Source organism: Meles meles, chromosome 18 (assembly GCF_922984935.1).
Source record: "Meles meles chromosome 18, mMelMel3.1 paternal haplotype, whole genome shotgun sequence".
NCBI lineage: Eukaryota > Metazoa > Chordata > Mammalia > Carnivora > Mustelidae > Meles > Meles meles.
The window spans coordinates 52,894,753-52,918,176 of record NC_060083.1 but is presented as its reverse complement, the minus strand read 5'-3'; the positions used below and the strand labels follow the sequence as shown (position 1 = coordinate 52,918,176).

General features: G+C 50.0%; 1 protein-coding gene across 4 annotated transcripts in view; it reads left to right on the top strand.

Moving 5' to 3' along the window:
- The window catches only part of FAM20A (FAM20A golgi associated secretory pathway pseudokinase), a 55,300-nt gene that overhangs the window by 26,830 nt on the left and 5,046 nt on the right, over positions 1-23,424 (top strand). The window contains exons 1-11 of one of the 4 annotated variants that reach the window (XM_045984270.1): positions 10,121-10,264; positions 10,713-10,897; positions 11,631-11,681; positions 13,027-13,105; positions 15,036-15,128; positions 15,919-16,034; positions 16,576-16,756; positions 17,250-17,359; positions 17,737-17,818; positions 18,209-18,268; positions 19,676-20,921. In XM_045984270.1, coding sequence (XP_045840226.1) covers positions 10,723-10,897; positions 11,631-11,681; positions 13,027-13,105; positions 15,036-15,128; positions 15,919-16,034; positions 16,576-16,756; positions 17,250-17,359; positions 17,737-17,818; positions 18,209-18,268; positions 19,676-19,940 — 1,212 coding nt within the window. In that variant the 5' untranslated portion in view covers positions 10,121-10,264; positions 10,713-10,722 and the 3' untranslated portion in view covers positions 19,941-20,921. Of the gene's footprint in view, positions 1-10,120; positions 10,265-10,712; positions 10,898-11,630; positions 11,682-13,026; positions 13,106-15,035; positions 15,129-15,918; positions 16,035-16,575; positions 16,757-17,249; positions 17,360-17,736; positions 17,819-18,208; positions 18,269-18,409; positions 18,630-19,675; positions 20,922-23,424 lie in introns of those variants that run through there. The other 3 variants (XM_045984267.1, XM_045984268.1, XM_045984269.1) reach the window with 3 other exon arrangements.

Genomic DNA, 23,424 nt, shown 5'->3' with positions numbered 1-23,424 from the left:
TCTATGATCTGTGCCATCCACAGAAGTAGCCACTAGTCACGTGTGGCTACTGAGCAGTTGAAATGTGGCCAAGGAACCACATGCTTAATTTTATTTCATTTTAGTTCGTTTCAATTTAAACAGCCTCCTGCGGCTCGTAGCTATCCCATGGGCCAACACAGGCTTGTGGCAACGGTAAAGAAGCTTATCAAACAGCAGTAGGGAGACACAGAATGCTTCTGGGCAGGAGGCTGACGGCATGAGCTTGCATTCTGAAAAACAATCATTTTGATTTCAAGAGCTATTGACTTTTATTTCTTCTTAATTATAAAGAATTCAGGATTCTTTGCTAACTACAACAATGAAAAAGGAAGCCATGGGGCCCCTGAGTGGCTCAGTTGGTTAAGTGTCTGACTCTTGATTTCAGCTCAGGTCATGCATGATCTCAGGGTCATGAGATCGAGCCCCGCATTGGGCTCCATGCCGGCTGGGGAGTCTGCTTGGGATTCTCTCTCTCTCTCTCCCTCTCCCTGACCCTCCCCTGTTCTCTCGTTCTCTCTCAATAAATAAATAAAATCTATAAAAAGAAAAAGTAAGCCATGATACTCAGGAACGACAGAAATGCCCCATTCTACGTAATGGGTTTTATGAGCACATTTATTATAGTGAGACCAGAAGAAATACTTACCTTCCACATTCAAAAACACATGTCAGCATTTTGCCCCAAGTCTATATGACTTAGTGATGGAGTAGACATTGTGGGGAGGGAGAGGGAAATGTCTAGAATGGTTCCTAGGAGTCTGGCTCATCCAGATGGACAGCGGTGTAGTCCAGAGAGCTGGACCCCTTCCGGCTTTGCACCCAACCTCCAGCTCCTGCACGCTTTGCTTCCAGCCTCACCCTTAGGAGGGACCAGAAGTCCCTGAGAGTTTCATTCTTTGCATGAGGTAGAAAAAAAAATAGCTCCCAAAAGATAGCCACACCAAATCCCTAGAATCTTTGAATGCTCCCTTATTTGGAAAACAGATCTTTGCAAAGATGTGATTAAGTTAAGGATTCTGAGATGAGGAGCTAATCCTGGATTATCTGAATTGAGCCCAACAAGCTGTCACAAGTGTCCTTGGAAGAGAGAAGAGGAGGCCACGTGACCACAGAGACTGGTGCGATGTGGCCACAGGCCAAGGAGCATCTGCAGGCACCAACAGCTGGAAGAGACAGGAAGCCTTCATCCCTTGAGCCTTCAGAAGAAGTGCAGTCCTGCCAATATTTTTTTTTAAAGATTTTATTTATTTATTTGACAGACAGAGATCATAAGCAGGCAGAGAGGCAGGCAGAGAGAGAGGAGGAAGCAGGCTCCCTGCCAAGCAGAGAGCCCGATGTGGGGCTCGAACCCAGGACCCTGGGATCATGACCTGAGCTGAAGGCAGAGGCTTTAACCCACTGAGCCACCCAGGCGCCCCTATTTTTTTTTTAAGACTTACTTTAGAGAGAAAGAGAGAGAGGACAGGGGACGGTCGAGGGAGAGGGGGAAAGAGAACTTCAAGCAAACTTCCCCCCTCCACGGAGACTGGAGCCTGATTCAGGGCTCCATCTCAGGAGCCTGAGATCATGACCTGCGCCAAAATCAAGAATTGGCTGCTCCCAGGCACCCGCTATGCCGATATTTTGATTTTGGACTTCTGGCCTCCAGAATATGGAAGAATACATTTCTGTTGTTTTCAGCTGCCAAGTTTGTGGTGCTTTGTTCTGGCTGCCTCACTACCCTACAATCTCTTGCCCTGGGAGCAAGTGACTGACCCGGGTTAAGAGCACAAAAGCCTGGCTCCCTCGCCTCTCACTGTAGGACAAGCTTCTAGAATATAACAAGCTGCAGAGCCCATGCCAGCCTCGGATGGAGGCTGATGGATGGAGGGGACTTCCCCTAAAATCACCCCTTTGTCTGGCTTCTTCCTCCCCCGTCCTGCTTCCCACGCACCTTCCGCTGCTTTTCCAGCAAGCCGTCTCCTTAGCCCATCGTCCACTCGGAAACCCAAAGCCCAGGGTCAGCTTCCCCCTGACAGGCAGCCCTTGGGGGTAGAAACCACAGCGGTGGACCCGGGCTGGAGGGAAGAGCACAAGTTTGGTTTGAACTTGTGGACTGTAGATGCTTTTAAAACCAGCCTTGTCAAGCGACACCCCGCAGACCCGAACTGGCCCGTGGCCACCTGTTTTCATCAATAGAGTAAGTACTGGAATGCAGCTTCCCCCATTCGTCTCTGCCTTGTTCGAGGCTCCTTTCACGCTACAGTGGCAGAGCTGTATAGTCGAGACAGAGACAGCATGGCCTGGCAAGCCCAAGATATCTGCTGTCTGGTCCTTTATAGAAATACGCAGCTGGATGTAGGGGCCAACAGCTCAAAGGGCTGGAGGTAGGAATTTGGAAGCCCTCGGCATACGAGTGGGAAGTAAAGCTATGGGTGTGGGTACAAGGATATCAAAGGTGGGGCTAGAGGGAGAGAACCAGAACAGAGCCTTCTGGAATTCTAGCACTTCATGATGGATCAAGGAAGGCTGAGTGGGAACCAGACCAAGAGACCAGAAAGGTCGGGGAAACCCCAGCGAGCTCCCTAAAATTCTAAACACCAGGAAAACATCATTTGTACCACCCATTCATTTTTATGTCTTGGGATATCGAACTTCTTCTGGAGAATCAGCCTTTCAAAGCATCCATCAAAAGACATGTATGTGCTCTCTCCAGGACCTTCAAAATGAGTTTGCATTAAATTCTTCGGAAGGGGCGCCTGAATGGCTCTGTTGGTTAAGATTCCGACTCTTGATTTCAGCTCAGGTTATGATCTTGGGGTCCTGGGATTGAGCTCTGTGCTCAGCATGATGTTGGCTTGAGATTTTCTCTCTTTCTGCCCTTTTCCCTGCTCTCTCTCTGTCTCTCTCTCAAATAAATACATTTTTAAAAATTGTTTGGAAGTTAGTTCGGCCCAATTAAGCTAAAAACAGAGAGAGATCCCCATATGCCCGGTCTTAGTTATGAATGATGCTGTGATGTTGAAACTCAGGAAGAGATGTCCCTTCCTCACTCAACTTTCTTTCCTTTTTTTTTTTCTCCTCACTCACCTTTCTGCTAGTTACCCTCCCTAACTCCGGGATGTCCCTGCCCCACTCCTATGGAGTTCCCTTAGTTAGAAAGTTTTCTTTGTGGACAGTTGGGGTAAAATAATCTAGGAAAGACCAGATTCATTTCGAACTAGAGACATCGAATCCCTGAAACATGTTACAGCATGTTAACCCCAGAAATATACTCAAGGCATAGCTCGTGTTGGTGGTAGCTGAGAGCTTCTGACTTCTATCCATAATAAATGTGAAGTGTCCTCCATGGGCAAGGGGCTATGCTGTGTTTCGGAAGGGACATAAAGACGAACAAGGCATTGCCCCCCGTCCGCGATGTGCTAGAAGGAATGAGAAATGTGTCTAAATCACCATTACCCAGAAGATGGCAAGAGCAGCAGAAGAAATGGGAGTTGAGTGGACATTTGTGGGCACGAGAAAGAGAGATCATATCCGGTGGCTGGACTGGAAAAGCTTCAAAGAGGAAGTTCCACGGGAGGGGCGGGGGGTTGGCCCAGAAGGCTGGGAAGGATTCAGTAAAGACCTAGGGGGAGGATTTAGTAGGGAGACACACACTTGGAGCTGTGTTTTACTGTCCGTCTGACTGTGAGGGCGCCACGGAGGGCAGGGGGGAGACAGAGTGACGAGTATCAGGGGAGAGGACATCCCAGAGGTCCGAGGGCTGCGCTGGCATGGGCAGCAGGTAGAAAAGGGAAATTTTAGAGGCTGTGGAGGTAACATTATAGGTTTTGGAAATGAATTGGAGGGGAAAGGACTCAGAAGCCTGGGCTTTGCCAGTGGTAAATTTGAGGACAAATAGCTTGCTCTTTGCTTTTGGAGAATAAACAAGGGCCTCAAATTTCCCTTCTGGTGTCGCCCTGGCTTCTCCACTGCAGCGGCCAAAAGAAAGTATTATTTGCATTTGTATGGCCTGGTGCCAAAATTATCCCAGAAGCACTTGACCCCAACCCACGGGGTCTCTGTAAACATAATCGAGGCATCTATGCCTTTTGGCGGAGGTCAAGGTGGTGAATTCTATTTCTTCCATTTCCTCCAGACGAGGAACTTTAGGCACCAGGAAGGTTTTTCAGATCTGAAGCCATGGGGTCAGTGACTGGGAGCGTGGGGACTTCACCCAAGCCGCGGAGAACCTTCCAGATCCTCCCTGAGTCCTCTGAGTCACAGCTGTCTCCCTTCCTTGCCTGACCCACCCTCAGCACCTGGCTAATGAATGCCGCGCCCACACCGCCGCCCCCCCCCCCGCCCCAGGTGGCTGTGCCCTCAGGATCTCAGAACAAACAGGGGAGGTTGGCACCCTCCACATGTCGTCTCCCCACCTGCCGGCAAGCAAAGGCGGATCCAGGCTTCCACTGAGCTCAATGTCCCAAGGCCAGACCTGCCTGAACACTCAGAAGACAGAACACAATGTATCGCCTTAATGCCTCCAAGGTGCATTGGCTGGGGCTCCGTTTGTACCCCAAGACTGCAAAGTACAGAGGAATTCTGAGGTGTCATGGATGGTCCCTGACCTCAAAGATGGGCAAGAGCGTGCCCCTGGCGGTGTCTAATACAATAGATGACCTAGAGGTCCTTCCATTGCCCGTAGGACGTTCCAAGGACTTCGTTCTGGCTTGCAAAGCTGCTGTTTCTACTTACCCACTACAGCTGGATTTTTGAAAACCTACACTCCTGATCTCCAGTCTTTATAAACAGTAATAATAATCATTTAGAAAAGCAACCATTCTTTAATGCCTTCTCTGTGGCTGGATAGCTACTACACTTCATTCTTACAACACAGTGAGGCTCAATGCAGCATGCCCATTTTCCACAATAGGTAAACTGAGGCTCACAGGGCTTAAACTACTTTTTTTTTTTTTTAAGGCCATGCCCTGTTCTCAGTCTTCTCATTTGTGAATTGGGGATGAGAATAGGTCTCTCATGCACTGGTCATAGGCTCACAGGAGGTCCTGTGGGTATAGCCGGGTCCTCAAGGTCACTCACTCTGCAGGTAAGAGGCAGGACCAGGTCCTCATGACACAAAAGTCTCTGTCCTTTTCTATTGTCGCACTGCAGATTAGCTGCTGGTCTGCTTCACTGTGCTGATGTCTGAGGGACGCACTCATCTCACTCCAGCAGGGAGAGAACTTTCCCATTGTCAGTATTACCCAGCAGTTCAGGCCTCGCGTTTTGCTCTTATGTTTATTGTTTATTTGGGAAAGTCAAGGAAATGTTTACTCTGGAGATGAGGGCATTGGAGATGGTGCTTGAAGGAGTTCTGCGGCTGAAGGTTTCTGTCCCAGTGGGCTGGAAGTCTGGGAAGCATCGTTAGGAAGGGACTTAAGGTTATCGAGAAAACAACCAAGCAAGCAAGCCAAGAACGGAGTCTGGAAATGAAGCAAGGGTTTAACTAGGCATTGAGTAATAAGGGTTCTGAGAAAGGCACTTATCAGATCATCCACATATAAGATGGAATTGGGGAAGTGGTTTTGTTTACAGTTTTTAAAAAAAAATGTCCCTAATAACTGTGGGCATGAGGAATGAATTCCAGAGTCCTGACTGGAACCTGGGGGTCAGGTGACCAGGCTCTATCTTCTATAGTGTGTGCGGACGATGTACAGGGAACCTGACCCCATCTCCCAAAGCCAGAGCAAGCATGCAATACATAGGGGCGGGATCTGTGGCTTTCAAAGGGCAAGTGGTGGAAACCCAACCCACCCCCCAAGAAGAAGGGGACTTATCCCGATGAGATGATCCAAACATGGCGGCTGTACCCAGGCCCTCAAACTAGAGAGAGAGGGAGAGATATATGTATACACACACACATACACATAGCTTTTTAACAACATTGTGGTATTTTTCTTAAGATTTTATTTATTCATTTGAAAGAGAGCGCAAACACAGGCAGGGAGGAGGGGCAGAGGGAGAGGGAGAAGCATGCTCCCCGCTGAGCAAGGAGCCCGATGCGGGACTCGATCCCAGGACCCCGGGATCATGACCTGAGTTGAAGGTAGACACTTCAGCAACTGAGCCACCCAGGCGCCCCCAACATAATGGTATTTACCATTGCCCTATCGAGCTGCTCTTTTAGAAAACTACTTTTTTTTTTTTTTAAGTATCGCAAACAGGAAAGAAAGTGGGTAAATTCTATGTTCAACACTTTTATACTTTTAAACCCTGGTAGGTCACATCTGCCAATTGCCATGGTGTCAAAGCTCCCACCAGTTCCAATCCCGAGCTCCCCGTCCAAGCCAGGTCCAGCACGCCCTTCTGGTTGTCCCCAAGGAACCAAGGGCACACAAAGTTTCTAACCGGAAATAAATTAGTCTTGACAGCTCTATCGTAACCATTAAAAAAAAAAAAAAAGCCAGGAGGAAGGGTACCTGATACCTTTCTCTCTCCTCCCCACCCTCTCCCCAAGGTTGTCACGCTGGCTCCGGCAAGGGCAGAACAGCTAGCCGGAGAGTCATGTGTCCCCCGCCTCGCAGTAAACGCGAATGCCTTGAAGAGCAATTTGCCCTCATCCAGAAGCGACACTCAATTTGCCACATGTGTCTTTTTTCCTTTGGATGCTGTATCCCAGACTGCCGCTGTAGCTGGAATTCATCAGCTCAGAGCGCCGCTTAAGAGAACCTCCCCCACCCCCCAACCCCTTCTGCCAAAAGCCAGCTCCTCCCCAATGCCTCTTTCTCCTCCTAACTTGCTTTGGGCACTGCTCTAGTTCAGGGTGACTGGCTTAGCTCGGGACTGTACGATCTTTCCACCAGACTCCCAAGAGAGGTTAACCGTCACTTAGCTTTAACCTCAAAGTAGGCTTGGGAACAAGAGCCTGGCCCGACTCGCTGTTAAAATAAAAATAAATGTTAATAACGTAAGGAAAAGTTGGCAAGAGCCCTACAGACCTGGTCAACAAGTTGTCCTTTCCCCTGATTTTCATAAAAGCAGTTCAACAGTGTGTCATTTTAAAGAACGATACCGAGAGCTCAAATCTTTCCCCACCCCTAGCTGGATGGCTGCCATGGGCTCGCTGACTTGGGAGAAGGAAGTCTCCGCCGTATGTCTCTCTTCTGCTCTTGGAGACCAAAGACTTAAGAGAGAGTTCCCTTGCCTTGCCTTACCTTGTCGCCTCTGTGCACAGACTTCCTCAGAACCACATGTGTCTTAATATGTCCCTGCATTGACTCAGATCACATTAGAGTCTGCCTTAACAGCACAGGGAATGGAACATGAATGAGTGGCTATTTTGTTGTTGTTCCAGATTTACGGGGGTACAATTGACAATAGCTGTCTGTTTGCAAGGTGTACAACCCAATATCCTGATACACTTAACACTTGGATTGATTGCGAAATAATTTACCACCATCAAGCTAATTAACATATCCATCACTTTACGTAGTGACCGTGCGTGTACGGAGAACGCTAAAAATCTACTCTCTTACATAATTCAAGCATATAATACCGTATTGTTAATTGTAGTGACACTACTATATGTTAGATCTCCAGAAGGCATTCATGCTGTGTAATGGAATCTTTGTACCCTTTGACCAATAAATGGCTCCCCATCTCCCCTTCCTCTCAGCCCCCACCCTGGCAACCACCATCCTACTCTCTACAGCTGTGACCTGGACCGTTTTAGATTCCATATGTGAGTGAGGTCATGCTGTGTCTGTCTTTCTGTGTCTGGCTTATTTCACTTAGCATAATGTCCTCCAGGTTCATTCACAATGTTGCAAATGGCAGGATTCTCTACTTTGTAAAGGCTGAATAATATTCCTTTGTATATATACCGTGTTTCCTTTATCCACTTATCCACTGGGAGACAAGTAAGTCCCTTCCACGTCTGTTGGGAATAATACCGCAATGAACGTGGGAGTGTAGGAATCTCGTCAAGATACTGGTTTTGTTTCCTTTGTGTGTATAGGCAGCCGATACAGGGTGTTTTTAGATTTAAGTCAACGTGCTTTAAAAAGGAAGATTCTACAGTCTGACCAAGATCTGGATTTCCAGCTTCTCTTGAACACTCAGAATAAATGATTTCCCAGGAAACGTAAGTTTCATGACAACACAGAGTTTGTTTTGTACACAGCCCTAGCTCCAGGATGGAGATCAGTGTCTAGCAGTCAACAAATATTTGATGAATGGATAAATGAATGAGCCCTGACAAGGCATGACTACTGTTAGCCGAAACTTAATAGCAGCTGTCCCCTTTCGATGGGGAGTCTGTTCTCCCTCGCATGTTAAGTAAGTGTTCTCTACAGATGAGTGAAGGGTGGAAAAACAGGCTCATCTTTTCATGGCCTGAATACTTATGAGTCCTCCCTTCCTCTCTGCTCCCACCACCAAATTCTTATGTCAAAACCCTAACCTCAGAATGCGATGGTATTTGGAGGTGGGGTCTTTGGAAAATAATTAGGTTTAGATGAGGTCAGGAGGGTAGGGATCCATGATGGGATTAGTATCCTTATCAGAAAAGCAAGAGAGCTGCTTCGGTCTCCACGTGAGGACCCTGTGAGAAGGTGGCCATCCACAAGCCAGGAAGTAAACCCTCCTGTAGAACCAAATCTGCTCACACCTTGATCTTGGACCTCCCAGTCTGCACAACTACTAGGAATCAATGTCTGTTGTTTAAGCCACTGGATCTGTAGTATTTTGTTATGGCAGCCCGAGCAGACTACTACCAAGTACTTCTCTGAACCCCAGAGAAGCTGATTCAAGAGAGAATGGAAGTATGCAGCCCTGCCTGACAGCAATGAGTCTCATCAAATTCCATACATGGGCGGAAATGTGTTCAGGTCAGGAACCTCAGCGATGTACAGTTGCCATCCCAGATCTTCTCTCTCCTGACCCCCTGGACTGGGTTGAGGAAAGTCTTCTGGAGTGGACCCTCCCAGTGACTACCAGCAAAGCTTGTGGGTGAGCAAGTGTTCCCCTAAGATTCCTACGTAGAATGGGCCTGAAACCAATAAGACTAGCATCCTTATAAGAAGAGGGAGTGACACCCCAGAAAAGGCCACGTGAGGAGACAAGAAAGAAGACAGCTGTCTGCGAGCCCGAGAGGGAGGTCCCAGAAGAAACCAAACTCGGCCACACTTTGATCTTGGACCGTCAGCCTCCAGGAGGGTGAGAAAATCAGTGGCTGGTGTTGAAGCTCCCTGGGGAAGTGGTGTTTGGCTTGGGCGTCCTGAGCCGATGGAGACAGCAGACTGGGGGTCTTTATCCATTAGCAACATGGACACAGTGCCGAAAATACACAAGAGCTTTTAAAATGCTCCAAGACCTGAACAAAGAAAACGTATTGGCTCGAAAAAGAAAACTCCCAAAACCAAACGAATTCATATCTAATTAAACATTTACAAAACAATGAGTCAACAATGACTTGGTGGTATTATGAGATACTTTATGCTTAGCAGAATTCAAAATGATAGATTCAGAATTCAAAAATTATAGCAAAAACAAACAAACAAACAAACAAAAAAAAAAAAAAACACTACCTCAATCCCATCACAGACCTCAGAGGCAAGGTACCAGTTTGGGAAACACAGCTGGATAGGAACACCCACCCATTCCCTCCCCCCACAAGCCCACCTGCCCTACAGTCAGCTTTATCTCGCCAGATGACATCACGCTCACCTGCTCTGCCTTCCAGGAGACCTCCATGTTTCTATTCAATCGCCTACTTACCCCACCTGCCTCTCTGATTCTCACGTACATCAGTCCCCTGCCAGCCTCTCCCGGCACTCATACCATCCCCCGCCCAGGAGTACCCTCGTAACACCCCATTCCATCGAAACACCACCCATTCTTTAGGACCCAGCTGAAGCCCACCTTCCTCTATGGTTGTCTTCATCTGACCACTTCATCGTGTAGGCATCGTCGCCTTCTCCAAAATGTTGGGGTGTTTTGGTCTGAATGACCTATCTAGCCATCAACTACAACCGCCTTATATTTTGCTCTGACGATTTCAGAGACTACAACTTGTCTCCCAAACTAGACTCTTAGCCTCTATACAGCCCTGGTGTTGTTTTCTTACTTTTTTCTTTGTACCCCAGCAGAAAAGGCTCTTGAGCAGGACACACAGTAAATGGCTAATGGATTCTTCTTTTCCTATATGACTTACTGTTTAATCTACTTGGCTTCCAGCGCTACTGAAGGGATCCTCACCCTCCAACCACTTCCTTCTCACCAGGTACCTTTCTGTCCCCCATCTCCTCACTCCATAGGTCAGAAAATAGTGGGAAGTATAAGAAACAGACATTTTCATGGAAAAGTGCACAAAGAGATCCAGATGCCAGATTATATGAGGTCCCTAATTTTACTCTTAGCCATCTGCCCTTTTCTTCTGATGAATTGGTCATGGTTTGTAGTTAGGTATTTATGTATTTGTGGATGGCATTGTGCATCTACGAGCCTTTTGTACTCACTAGATTATAAACCCTTTGAGGGCAACGGAGACATATGCCTGTTTTGAGCCTCATACCTAAGCTCAGCATAAAGCCAGGTGCCAAGTAAGTGCTGACTACTGTTGTTGAATGAATGAAAGAATGAATAGACAGTCCATACAAGGGGCTTTGGCAAGCCTTTGCATTTCTTATAGCCCCGATGGAAACAAAACAAAACTCTCCCTGCTCTTTCAGACGACACAAGATGTACAAAGAGCAGCTCAACCTCACCTCCAATGACGCTCCCCTGCAGCTCCGACTCGAGGCCAGCTGGGTCCAGTTCCACCTGGGGATCAGCCGCCAGGGGCTGTACTCCCGGTCCAGTCCTGTCGTCAGCCAACTCCTCCAGGACATGACGCACTTTCCCACCATCAGTGCTGGTGAGACGCACTGGGTCAGGCGGGATGCACTAACTTTCTCCCAGAGAAGCTGCATAAACCATCTCATCTTTAATATTTCACCCTATTCTAGGGTGAAATAGTAAAGGGTTGGCTCTGACATGTGGTAGGACCATAAGAAGAAAAACAGACCCTGATCTTTTTCCCTTTGAATGAGATCTTATCACTCTAATCTCATCACCACCGCATCCGAGAGCCAGAAGAAAGCGTTTCTGTACACATTAAGGATGGTGGTTGCTACAATTTATTGTGAGCTTCTCAAGAACCTGGAAACTCTCTTTTATACAATCACAATATGACATAGATAGTATCATGGCCATTTTATAGGTGGGGAAACTGAGGCTCAGAGAGGTTGAGCAACCTAGCCAGAGACCCAGTGGTGGTACTGGGATTCAAACACAGTCTTACCGTCCCACGTCTGTGTTCTCAAGCACTCCAACAGCCTAGTTACTGACAAGGACCAGACTGGCCTCAATCACACACCAGGAGCTGCTGGAGCATCTACTGAAGGGTTAGAGGGCATGGAGCCTGGGATGGAGCAGGGTGGAGGCTGCAGCCAGCTGGGGGCCCCAGCCATCCCCTGTTGAATGGATAAGGGCCCCAGGCTGCCTCACCATCTCCCCTTCTGTGGTCTGAACCAGAGTCAAGGGTCCTGTGTGGTGAGCTCTCCTAGGAGCAAGGCTGGACATTCTCACTCCCTTCTCTTCCTTTGCAGATTACAGTCAGGACGAGAAGGCCTTGCTTGGGGCATGTGACTGCACCCAGAGTAAGTGGCCCAACCCTGCCTCTGTCCAGCCCCCTCACCACCACAGCCCTGTGAAGCCCGGGACCTGGCGGCAACATGAGGAACCCGCCATTCACTCTGTGGTGGTCTTGGTCGGAAGCTGAAGGAGCATGAGTCTCTCTGCCCAGTCTCTAAGAACTGGACATTTCTCTCCACCCACACAAAAGAAAAGGCATTCGGAAGGGGCTATTCCTAGGGCCCTGCTGGAAAGCATGTGGTCTCCTTCATCATCAGCATCATTGGGGAACTTATTAGGAATGAAAAATCTCAGTCCCCACTCCGATGTTCCAAATCAGAACCTGGATTTTAAACAAATCCTCAAGGGGTTGGAGGACATTTGTAGGTTTCAGAAGCAGTTGCCCTGGGAAGCAGTTCCCAAGCTGGCCACATTCTAGAATTACCTCGAGATCTTTAGAAAGTACTGAGGACTGTCCTGCACCTTAGGAGGTCTTAGCTCAGTGGGTCCAGGCATCAGAATTCTGAAGCCCTCCAGGTGAGTCCAACGCAGCTGAAGTTGAGACCCACTGGGGTAAAGGATGACTAGAATAGAATCAGAAAGACAGGCAGGAGATAGAGCAGCTCCCAGGTGCCATGAGTCGAGTACAGTTGTGCCTGGACACAAAGCCCCTCAGCCCTCAGAGTGGCCAGGCCAGGCCTGGACAGTGACACCCATTGGCAAGTCACTGCCCGTGATGAGTAACCTCATCCATTTACTTCAATACACTGATCACACATAGAAATTCCCGTATGTGCCGTGATGGTAAGGTTTCGAAAGAGCGTTTGTAGGGCCCGGGGCTTCCCTTTGCTTTGGCTTAGCACCTGCCCACCACTTGCCATTTTACAGAACACAAAGGTGAGTAAGGTGTTGTCCCAACCCTCGAGGGGCTCACAGCAAGGCCAGGACGGGGCAAAGCGAGTGAAGCAGCCAGAACACAAGGTGTCAGGAGGCAGGGCTGAGTGTGGGGTGAGGAAGGGGCACCACAGGTGAGTCAGTCCCCAAACCCTGCCCCGGCCCAGGTGTGCGGTCGGAACTAGAGAGAGATGCAGATAAACGAGTCCAACGCCATGTAACAGGTGCAGAATCAGAATCCATAGGGGTCCCTGGGAAGCACAGAGCGGGTGATACCAGTTCTTCTCAGGAAAACATCATTTAGGGTTTTCAATGAGGGTCTATCTCGGGAAACCTGCAGCGTTTACCCTCTTCCCATAAGAAAAAGAAGAAAGCAGCTGGTGTCTTGTTTTGTTTTGTTTTTTGAAGGACCAAAAGGTCGCAGCCTTGAGGTTAGGCTCAGAGACAGTGTTCACTCTCCCTTCTCCCCCCTCACAGTTGTGAAACCCAGCGGGGTCCACCTCAAGCTGGTTCTGAGGTTCTCAGACTTCGGGAAGGCCATGTTCAAACCCATGAGGTAAGTGACCGCCTTCCTCACCTCCGCGTCCAGCTGCGGCAGCCGGGAGGGAATCGGACCAAAAGTCAGTGAATGTGGGCAGACTGGGGAGGGGACCTCCTCTTACATTCAGGCATAAAAACAATAATAAATCTACACATTCACCCAGTCGCCACCCCTCACCAGATCCGGGGGCTGTATTCTCTGTGGAACATTCTTATCTGGCTCCTTAGGATGGCAATGATTTTTATTAAAACTTAGAGCTAATGATACGGCGGGGAGCTTTACTGTCCTTTTTCATATGTGGGCAGGAAAACCACTCACACTGGCCAGTTTTATGTGTGGGAGAGGACCGGAAGTTCCGGCCCCTCCTCCTTCTCTACCTCGTCACTTACAAACGACCTGCAGAGACTGTCCAAACCAACTGGTTTTCTCTCTGGATAGAATACAAAAATTTCCAGCATTGGGTCATAGAAGCCCTTTTGTCTATCCTGGGGCCATAACACAAACTTTAATCTGCCTTTGTATAAAATTTCATCCAAAGCCAAAAAGCATCATTTTAAAATATTTCTTGGAAAAGCATATGCATTTTTTTCCTATACGTCATTTAAAGTAAAAACAAAAACAAAAAACAAACAAGTGTCCCTTATTAAAAAGGGAAAGTACAAGTTTATCTTTGGATAATATAAACTATGGCCATAAGTAGAGATCGTATTTTTCATGTAATCTACGGACCAGAGACACTAAGAAATGCATCAACCCTTGTCAAAGCCTGAGAAGCCCTGATGTAAAAATGATTTTCAAATTTGAAGTCCCATGTAGGTGGGCCATACAGAAACGGGGAAATGATGTTTTAGAAAATTCTGGAAGGTGCCAGAGAGATGGTGGATTCTCATGGATGGAATTCAGGAGTTCAAACGTGCAGATGGGGCCCCGTGGACATGCTCCTTGCTGCCCCAGCACCGGGCAGAAGAGGGGCACGCCGGCACACGGAGGCCTGTCCTTCCAAGGTGGCCGCACCTTTTAAAAACAGGACACCTGCTTTGGCAGCGCCTCGCCGGGGTTTCCAGGACGTGTGTTTTCTGGCAAAGTGCACGTCACTGTTTCAACCGCTGGAGCCGTTTACAGCTTTGGGCAACATTATGCGTATTTACATCTGAGTTGCTTCTGCAGTCCTCACGCTGTCCCCCAGGGCTGATCTCTCTTGCACGGGTGTTCACAGCAAGTCAAGCTCAGGGCCAGAGGCCACGCTGCCCTGAAGAATTGGGAGGCACCTTTTTGAACATTCATACCCAGCAGCCCCGTCGCACTCGGGCAGGCCTGGTGCTTTTCAGGAATCCATTAGCGATTTTAAAATGTGTATAAATAAATATCCTCTGAACCAGCCTCCCTCGAGCCTCCGGCTGGGCTCACTCTCGGGACCCAGCTGAGGCTGCTCCGAAGGGACAGGCTCCTTTTTTCACCCCGTCACCCTAAGACCTGGACCACTTCTGGTCTTCAAATATCAGCTGTATTAAACTGCATCCCTAGGAAGCTTTCCCTTCTAGAAAGGGCCCACCTCCTCCCCCACCTCTAACTCTGGACGTCTGGGTCTCTGCCCCTTTGGTTGGCCAGAAGGTGCTTCTCTTCTGTCTACACCTGCCCAGGAATGTCTGTGTATTTTCCCAACTAACCTACCCTTTAAAAGGATAAGCCACTGTCCCCGAAAGTGGCTCAGAGGAGAGACATGGTCTGGGGAGCATCTGCAGGACCGGGTCTTGCAGGAACCCCGAGAATCTTCTCCCAGCCATGGGAGCCAATGGCTGTCCCTGGCGGGTCGTTCCATCAGGCACACATGGACACTGAAAGCATGAAAGGCTGTTTTCCTCTCCCTCCGGTCATGCTTCTCAGCTCTCGGCTCAGGCTCCCGACCAAGTCTGGGTCCAGGACGTGAGTCCTCCCTTCCTTCCAGACAGCAGCGAGATGAGGAGACACCCGCCGACTTCTTCTACTTCATCGACTTTCAGAGACACAATGCTGAGATCGCAGCTTTCCACCTGGACAGGTAGGGTTGGGCCCCAGGGGCATGGCGTTGACCTCGAGGGCCAACGGCCCGACGGGCGCTGGGCAGAACCTCAGGTGGGATCTCCCTGGCGTTTCTTCCTTCCCGCATCCTGTCTTCCTCACGAACCTTAGTGATGCCTTTGAACTCAACACATCTCCCGTTCAACCTCATGTTTGAAAAACACCAGGCCTCTCATGTAGTGAAAAGAATGACCCAGAAGAAAGCTAACCACCCTGCCAGGCTGCTCAGGCTGCCACCTCGGACCTGACCTTGCCCTTCGCTCTAGTTTCCTGATTGGGAACAGGGAGAATGCTTCCACTCCCATAGATCCCCTTGCCCCCAAAGGTGAAAGCACCTTCCTCAACTTCCTCCCCTCCCATGTGCCCGTTGTGGCTCCTCACGGTGTGTTCCAAGGACCGGCAGCCGGGGCCCCACCCCAGGAACTTTTCAGAAATCCAGAAGCTGGGGCTCACCCTGGCCGGTCTGAATCAGAGCCTGCACGTGAAGGAGAGCCCAGCTCACTCGTACGCCCAGTGATGTATGAAGAGCTCTGACCTTGAACATAGCATGGACTGTAGGGAAGGCTTGTCCAGGAGGCTGGCTGGAATCGGGGTTCCTTTGCCACCCCTGCTCCCAGCCCCTTAGACACAGGCTTGCCCTGGGCACCGTCAGCTCAGAACTGCAGGGCGCCCTGGGCTGGGGGTGGTCAGGAACGCCCATCCATTTCTAAGGGGCGACCATCCAACCCTCCAACGATCCCCCGACGTGAAGAGAGCTCTTTCTCCTTCAGGATTCTGGACTTCCGACGGGTGCCACCCACGGTGGGGAGGCTAGTCAATGTCACCAAGGAAATCCTAGAGGTCACCAAGAATGAAATCCTGCAGAGTGTTTTCTTCGTGTCTCCAGGTAGAGTACTGGCCCGAGCGACATTTTGGGTGTAGGAGGGTCGGCCCCTGTGGCCACCGATGCGTTCCCAGTGATCTGAGCACCTGCCAGCCCTCATTGCGGGGGGGGGGGGGGGTCTATGCTGCCGTCAGACTCTCCCACCCCGGCCCACCCGAGCGTCACACCGGATGAACTGGGAATGGGAAAGGGTCGCAGGTGAGACGCCATGTAGCCTGTGTGGGCGTGGACAAGGCCGGCTCCCCCAGACTCAGATGTCACCCAGGCGAGCACAGCATTCTCATCATCCGGATGGGAGGCTGGGGCCAACACTTTCTCTGCTCCGAGACATGAGAAAAATCGGTACCAGGATGCTCAGTTTAAGAGCACTGGCAAGCCCCGACATCTGGGAGGGCAATACTGTCTTCTCCTTGCTGCTTGTGCCCGAGCTGTGAGTTGAGGCCTTCCCTTCCCTCCTGGAGGACTTTCCCGGGGTGTGGGGTGGGGACAGGAACATGGCATTGGCTCCTTCTCTTATTCCTTCTCTCTCTCTCCTCCCGTCCAGCCAGCAACGTGTGTTTCTTTGCCAAGTGCCCGTACATGTGCAAGACTGAATACGCCGTCTGCGGCAACCCCCACCTGCTGGAGGGCTCCCTCTCCGCGTTCCTGCCGTCCCTCAACCTGGCCCCCAGGTTGTCGGTGCCCAACCCCTGGATCCGATCCTACTCGCTGGCAGGGAAAGAGGAGTGAGTTGCCCCCACCCCGGCCACGATGCCACACCCACGGCCCGGCTGTCTGGTCCCGGAGAGGAGCTGCACCCCTGCACCGAGGCCTTGCCGCCAGCCTGGCTCGTGGACCCCCAAGCCCCAGTCATTTCCTGATCTCACACCGATCCTAGGGCCGGCGGTGTCTGTTCTCCCCCTTTGGTTCACGCATTCAGTTACAAACAGCCTCCCACGTGCTGGGGGTATGGAGACAAGCGTCCCCAGCCTAGGGGGACGGTCAGACAAGCAGGCCGATCATGAAAACACAGCGTCACGCTTGCTGTAGTACAGGGAAGCAGTGGGGGGCCCGCAGGAGGGACACCTGCTCCACCTGAGTAAACCCTGGGAAGCCCAGGCCCCCGAGTCGGGATCAGGGAGGCAGGGTTTCAGGGGGCGGTGCAGGGAGGTGTGAGGAGGGCCCCCAACACCTTGCCATCTTGGCTTTTCCAGCCCCAGGACTTCTTCTCCCCCTCAGGTGGGAGGTCAATCCCCTCTACTGCGACACCGTGAAGCAGATCTACCCGTACAACAGCAGCAACCGCCTCCTCAACATCATCGACATGGCCATCTTCGACTTCCTGATAGGTAGGTCCCCACGCTCCGGCGCTGGGCGGCAGCGGCCTCGGCTGTGGGGCTGGGATTCGCCGTGACCTTGGGCCATGAGCTCGAGCCTGGACCATGAGACCTGTGCAACCTTGCATGGCCCACAGCCTCAGAAGCGGTGGGGGTCCCAGGAGACAAAGGTTAACACGTTCCCCTCTCTAGAAAGGACCTCACTCAGAAGGCGGGCACGCAGTGGGAAACGCATCCACATGGGGGATTATCTGCTCTCCCGCTGCACCATCACTAATAACCGTGGGAAACGGCGTAGGGCCCTGGGTTCAGACTCCCAACTCAACTGCGAACAGGCCTCCGGGCCCGGGGAGCATGGAGAGATCAGACGTACCTGCCCTCCTTTGCAGGAAACATGGACCGGCACCATTACGAGATGTTCACCAAATTCGGGGATGATGGGTTCCTCATTCACCTTGACAATGCCAGAGGGTAAGTGTCCCAACACCGCTGTCCCCCGCCGTGGCCCGGGTGCGGCTGCTCGGGGCCAACTGGAAGCCCACGAGGATGAGGCCCTTTCACGGTCCCATTCCCTTTTTTCCGGATCTCTGCCAAGTAACGGTGGATTCTCCTGAGACTGCTAGTCAGACAGACAGTTTTCCACATTTTCACTCTGTGGTTCAGTCCTGAACGAATGATGCCTGGTGGTAGCCTCTTTGCACAGCGGCTTTGGGGAGCTGATTGAGGACAAGGGGGCTGACCCCTGGCATTTTACCCCCGCTGTGAGTCAGAACAAGGCTGAGGTAGAGGAGAGAGGAAACCATTCGGAGGAAGGTGTGTAGAGGCAAGGGGATTACCCTGAAAGCCCGTCTCCCCTTCCAGGTTTGGACGACACTCCCAGGACGAACTCTCCATCCTGTCGCCGCTGTCCCAGTGCTGCAGGTGAGTTCCCAGTGCCAGGGCAGGTGGCAACTGTGCCCTTCATCCCACTTGCAACTAGGCTCCAGAGGTCCTCTAGTTCATTGGTCTAGGACCCCAGGGGGCAGGGAGACAGGCATGACCTCATTCCTTGTCCACCTACAGAATTTTCCCCAGCAACACCTCCCTCTTCCATCGGGCCGCACAGGATGAATGAGGACCTCATCTTTTAAACCCTTCAGTCGCTAACTTGTATCTTGAACCCACCCAGAAAAGAGCTCACCCTTGCAGAGGCTGACTGTCTCCGACACGACTCATCAGAGCTCTGTTTTGCTCAGCACTCAGAGCAGCTCATAAATACCACTTGTTCACCATCCGAGTAAAATCCTGATTACAGTCCCATAAACTGGGGGCATCTGGCAGGCTCAGTCAGTACAGTGGGCAACCCTTGACCACAGGTCATGGGTTCGAGCCCCATGCTGGGTACACAGATCCCTTAAAAATAAAATCCTTAGAGGCGCCCAGGTGGCAGAGTCCACTCAATGTCTGACTCTTGGTTTTGGCTCGGATCGTGATCTCGGATTTGTGGGATCGAGTCCCACGTTGGACTCAGTGCACAGTCTCCTTAAGACTCTCTCCCTCTGCCCCTCCCCGTCTAAAATAAATCTTTAAAAAAATAAAAAAAAATCTTTAAAAAGCCCTATAAACTCATGTCAGATTGAAAGGAAGTACTTGGACTTAGCGTGGCCTCCATGCTCTAGAGAACGTCTAGCCCACTTCTACACCTCTCTGGTGTCGGGAGTCAGGCTGGCGAATGGGTCCGCCTGCTCAGCTGCGGCTTCCAGAGCTAACTGGAAATACGGGATGCACGCCCAGCAAAACCGCCTCATTCATTTCCAGCTGGAAAAGTCTTGAGCAAAGCATGTTCTTTATCCGCTTCTTTGCTTCATTTAAAGTGCCTCCCTCCAGCGCCCCGCCGCTACAAGTAGGCTAGGCAGTGGTTGTAGATGACAAGTCGGACACTTACGCTGCTACAGATCTGAGTGCAAGTCAGAGTCTCAAAAAAGAAATCAAAATCTTAAAGTCGAGATTGGCTCCACCCCATCTCCATCCCTCTAAGAGTCTGGCACAGGGAAATATAAAACTGGCAAGAAACAACTTGGGCTGAGGGTGCCTATGGCTTTTGAGATGGCAAACCTCTTCATAATCTCGCCTACGAGAAACTTCTCTCGGTGGCTTTAAATCTCCCTCAAATGTCGTTAACTGTCACTTATTTCCTTTCCCTGGTTTTCAATAACATGTGCTTGAGAAGACACTGGGGGAGAAGGCTCCCAGAACATCAGCTACGACAGCCGTTTGTGGGGGAAGAAGTTCAGGCAAGCTCTTCTGTTCACATTTACTCATTTGCCTCCGATGGCTCTGTCCTTCCAGGATCAAAAAGAAAACGCTTTTGCACCTGCAGCTGCTGGCCCAGGCCGAATACAGACTCAGTGACGTGATGCGGGAGTCTTTGCTAGAAGACCAGCTCAGCCCCGTCCTCACAGAGCCCCACCTTCTGGCCCTGGACCGGAGACTCCAAATCATCCTGCAGACAGTGGAGGGGTGCGTGGAGGCCCACGGAGAGCAGAATGTCATAGCCACTGACCCAGCACAACAGTCTGCCCCAGACTCTAGCCAGGCTAACTTGACAAGCTAAGGGCGGGGTGAAGCCAGACCTCAGGAACTACCCCGGAGCCAACCATGTACTCGGGTGCGGACCGCTGCTGCCTCGCAGCCCCGTCAGTGAGGGGCTGGGTCAGGAGCTCTGGAAGAGGTAGAGAGAGCGCTGGGATAATTTCACAACAGCAAGAGGGATCCACTGAACTTCCTCCCTGGCTCCCTCTTTCCCAGAAAGTACTGTTTCATCAAGGCTACAGACCATGTCCTGAGTCCACTGGGAAATCTGGATAAGAGTTGGGCTTGGAAGGTTTGGAAGCCTTGTCCCAGGAAAGAGTAAAACAAATAAAATTAAAGGACACCATGGACGCCTAGCTGACCTCCAGATCCTTATTGTATCTACAAGGATAATTTCTTTCTTTCTTTTTTTTTTTTTTTTTTAATTTTTTTACAAGGATAATTTCTGACCCAGATAAAACATTTGGCATCTCAGGAGCAGACAAAAAAAAAAAAAAAAAAAAAAAATCTAAATATGGTAGCTCTCAAACTGGTCCAAAGTAGACTTCACCCTTTCTATTTCTGCCCCAGTCACTGTGGCCCAGCTGAATACAGTAATCCCTTGACCGTCCAAAAGTAATTTCTTGGAAACATTGTTACAAGGGGTAAAAATAACAGAGGAATTTGCTCAGAATATCCGGAAAGGGATGTTTTCTCAATCTGAAGAATATTTAAATACCAACCAAAACAACAATGTCAGATTTAGCCTCCAGCAACAAGAGAAAGAACTGTACCGGAGGGAAAACCAGTAGTCTTGAAGGTGGAACAGCAGAATGGGCCCAGCAGGTGCATGAGCCTGGACTCGGGCAGGAGAAAAGCCAGGGCCTCCCACTGCCCACCCACCACAATCCTCTTTCCCCTAAGTTCCTGGAACGGTCACCCACCTGCCCCCAAAAGCAGCAGGAGGCTCTCTGAAGAGGTCTGACACTCTAGATGTCCCTCCCCTCAGCTGCTTTATCAAAAAAGGACTCAAGTTGACTTTTTTTTTTTTTTTAAGATTTTATTTATTTGAGAGTGAGCAAAAGAAAGAGCACGAGCTGGGCCAGAGGGAGAGAGAGGAGCCTCCCCACTGAGCAGGGAGCCCACTGGGGGACTTGATCCCAGGACCCCGGCATCATGACCTGAGCCGAAGGCAGATGCTTCACCAACTTAGCCAGCCAGACGTCCTTCAAGTTGACTTTTGAAGCCTCCCTTAAAAACGGACACATCAGGGATCCCATCCCCTCTCGCCTTCTCCCTACTGACCTGCCAGCAACTGAGACACCTTTCATAGGAGGCTTTGTTTCTTATCCTGTGATTCATGTCAGAAAACCCAAATGATAGGAATGTCTTCATACTCTGGAGTGACTCGTCAGTCAACCAGTAAAAATTGTTGCTTTCAGCACATCCACTTCCCCATTAAAGGCCAGCAGCTCAAATTCTAGAAGCGTGAGGCAGGGGGCTGCCAGGTCAGGGAGCAGAGAGGTCCTCTAAACCCTGGAAAGTGACACGAGTCTTTCTGACCCAGGTGGTACCCCACATCCCTGGTGCATTACCGCTGATCCTACAACTCCAGGACAGTAACGCCAGTGCCCTCCGCGGAGCCCTCCCAGGTGCCGGCAGACAGCCCTCCCAGCCTCCCCACCACACACAGCGAGTCCCTGACCTCCAAGGTTCACAGAAAAAACGGTCTCACAAAATCGCACAACTTAATGATTTAAGCGTACGCTCAAGTTTTCTTTCCACTGTGCTACAAAAACCCAACAGCACGTCAATCAGTCTGTGAAGTTATGTTGGTTTATATAAAAACAAAACAAACAAACAAAAAAAACTCAACCCTTTGGTAGAACCTTCCCCTCGAGACTTCCATCACCTGCGGGCTCTGCCGCTGAATCAGGGCTTCCCACTCCGGGAACGGTCTCCTACTTCCAGACGCTATTGTCTTCGGGTGGAGAGACCAGGTAATTGCACAGAGGGATGGCAGAAAAAGATTCAGGCAGAGATGTTCAAAGAACGGCACAGAGTGGCCTGGGGTGTCAACCGCTGAGCCTAACGACAGGAAGGTAAGCCACGGCTCTGTCTCAAATCCAGCCACTTGGAGGACAAGGCACTGGCTTTCACATGGCCTAGAGTAAACACTGTGGCGTATTTTGCAAAGAGTAATAGAACGGAGTTTGACCACAATGTGTAAGGTACCGAGTTACCTAATTTTTTACTTAAATACTCCATTATTTTTCAATAATGCAAAGATTAAGACTCTATCATTTGTTAAAAATGCCGGGAGACAAAAGACTCCTTTCTTAGAACTATCGGGTTCTTCCAACATTTCCATTCTGGACCGCCGTTCAACTGCCCATCACATAAAAATTCTCCTCTTTATAAGACTTTTCACGTTACTACTGACAATGAAATGAAAAGTGAAAGGGAATGGTCAGTACAAAAACTGGTAGGGAAAGGGGTATGAAGGAACTCAGCTGTGCCCGCCCAAAAGCCAGGAGGACGATCTGAGTTTGAAGACTGTAAAAAGTGCAGGTGGGTTCTCTTACTCGTGGCGGTTTTGTGAAGTCACCACCGACACCAGATTAGTGGAGACAGAACCAGATTAGTCCGCCTACAGGAAATACAGGGTTGAGGTTCAGGAGAGACTCTAGTTAAATTCTGTCCATAAATCAGTACATAACCTTGTCTGAGGTGTTACGGTGTGTTCAAGACACGACACTACGTACTGCTGATTTAGACACTGACCTTGAAGCCAACATAACTCAGGCCTTAAAAGAAGCTACTTACTACACTTACTTTCTCTATAAGACACAGATCATGGCCTCCTTGACCTTAGGAACACTAGCCAGCACTTTAGATGACACTCGGGGGCCACTTTAAGTACTGACATCACCAACAGAAAGTGCAAAAATGCTGGCGTAGCACCAGACAGACCGTGAGGCGGACACGCGACAGCAGCAGGAGCGCCGGAAGCAGAGGGCAGAGCGGCGCTGTTTGGAGCGCAGACAGACACGCGCATGTCATGTCAGGAGAATCAAAGTCTCTGGCACTCCGCCCACATCTGGGAAAACCGGGAAAGTGCTCCAGAGTACTGATCTGGGGGTTACTAATAAATTTTAGCAGGTAGACAAATTCACAGAATTCGCAAAGACAACACCATGAATGAGGAGGATGAACTGTAACTCCTTTCACATTCACCAAGATGATAAAAACAAACACTCTCCATCTAGTGGTGACTTTGAGAATCACAAAGCTACTTGAGCTAAATTGGCAGAAATTGTCACAAAACGAAAAAATTAAACTCATTAGGGGTTTGAGGTTTAGGTCGACTCAAGATGAAATCACAGCTCTGAACTCAATGTTAACAAATTCTAACATTAAATGCACACACAATATTGATTTCTACGTGAAAGCTGCACAGGGTTAGAAGGGAGATTTAAGACTCCCTTTCAGAATCTCCTAGCTGCAGCCTTCACTGACAGGGGTCT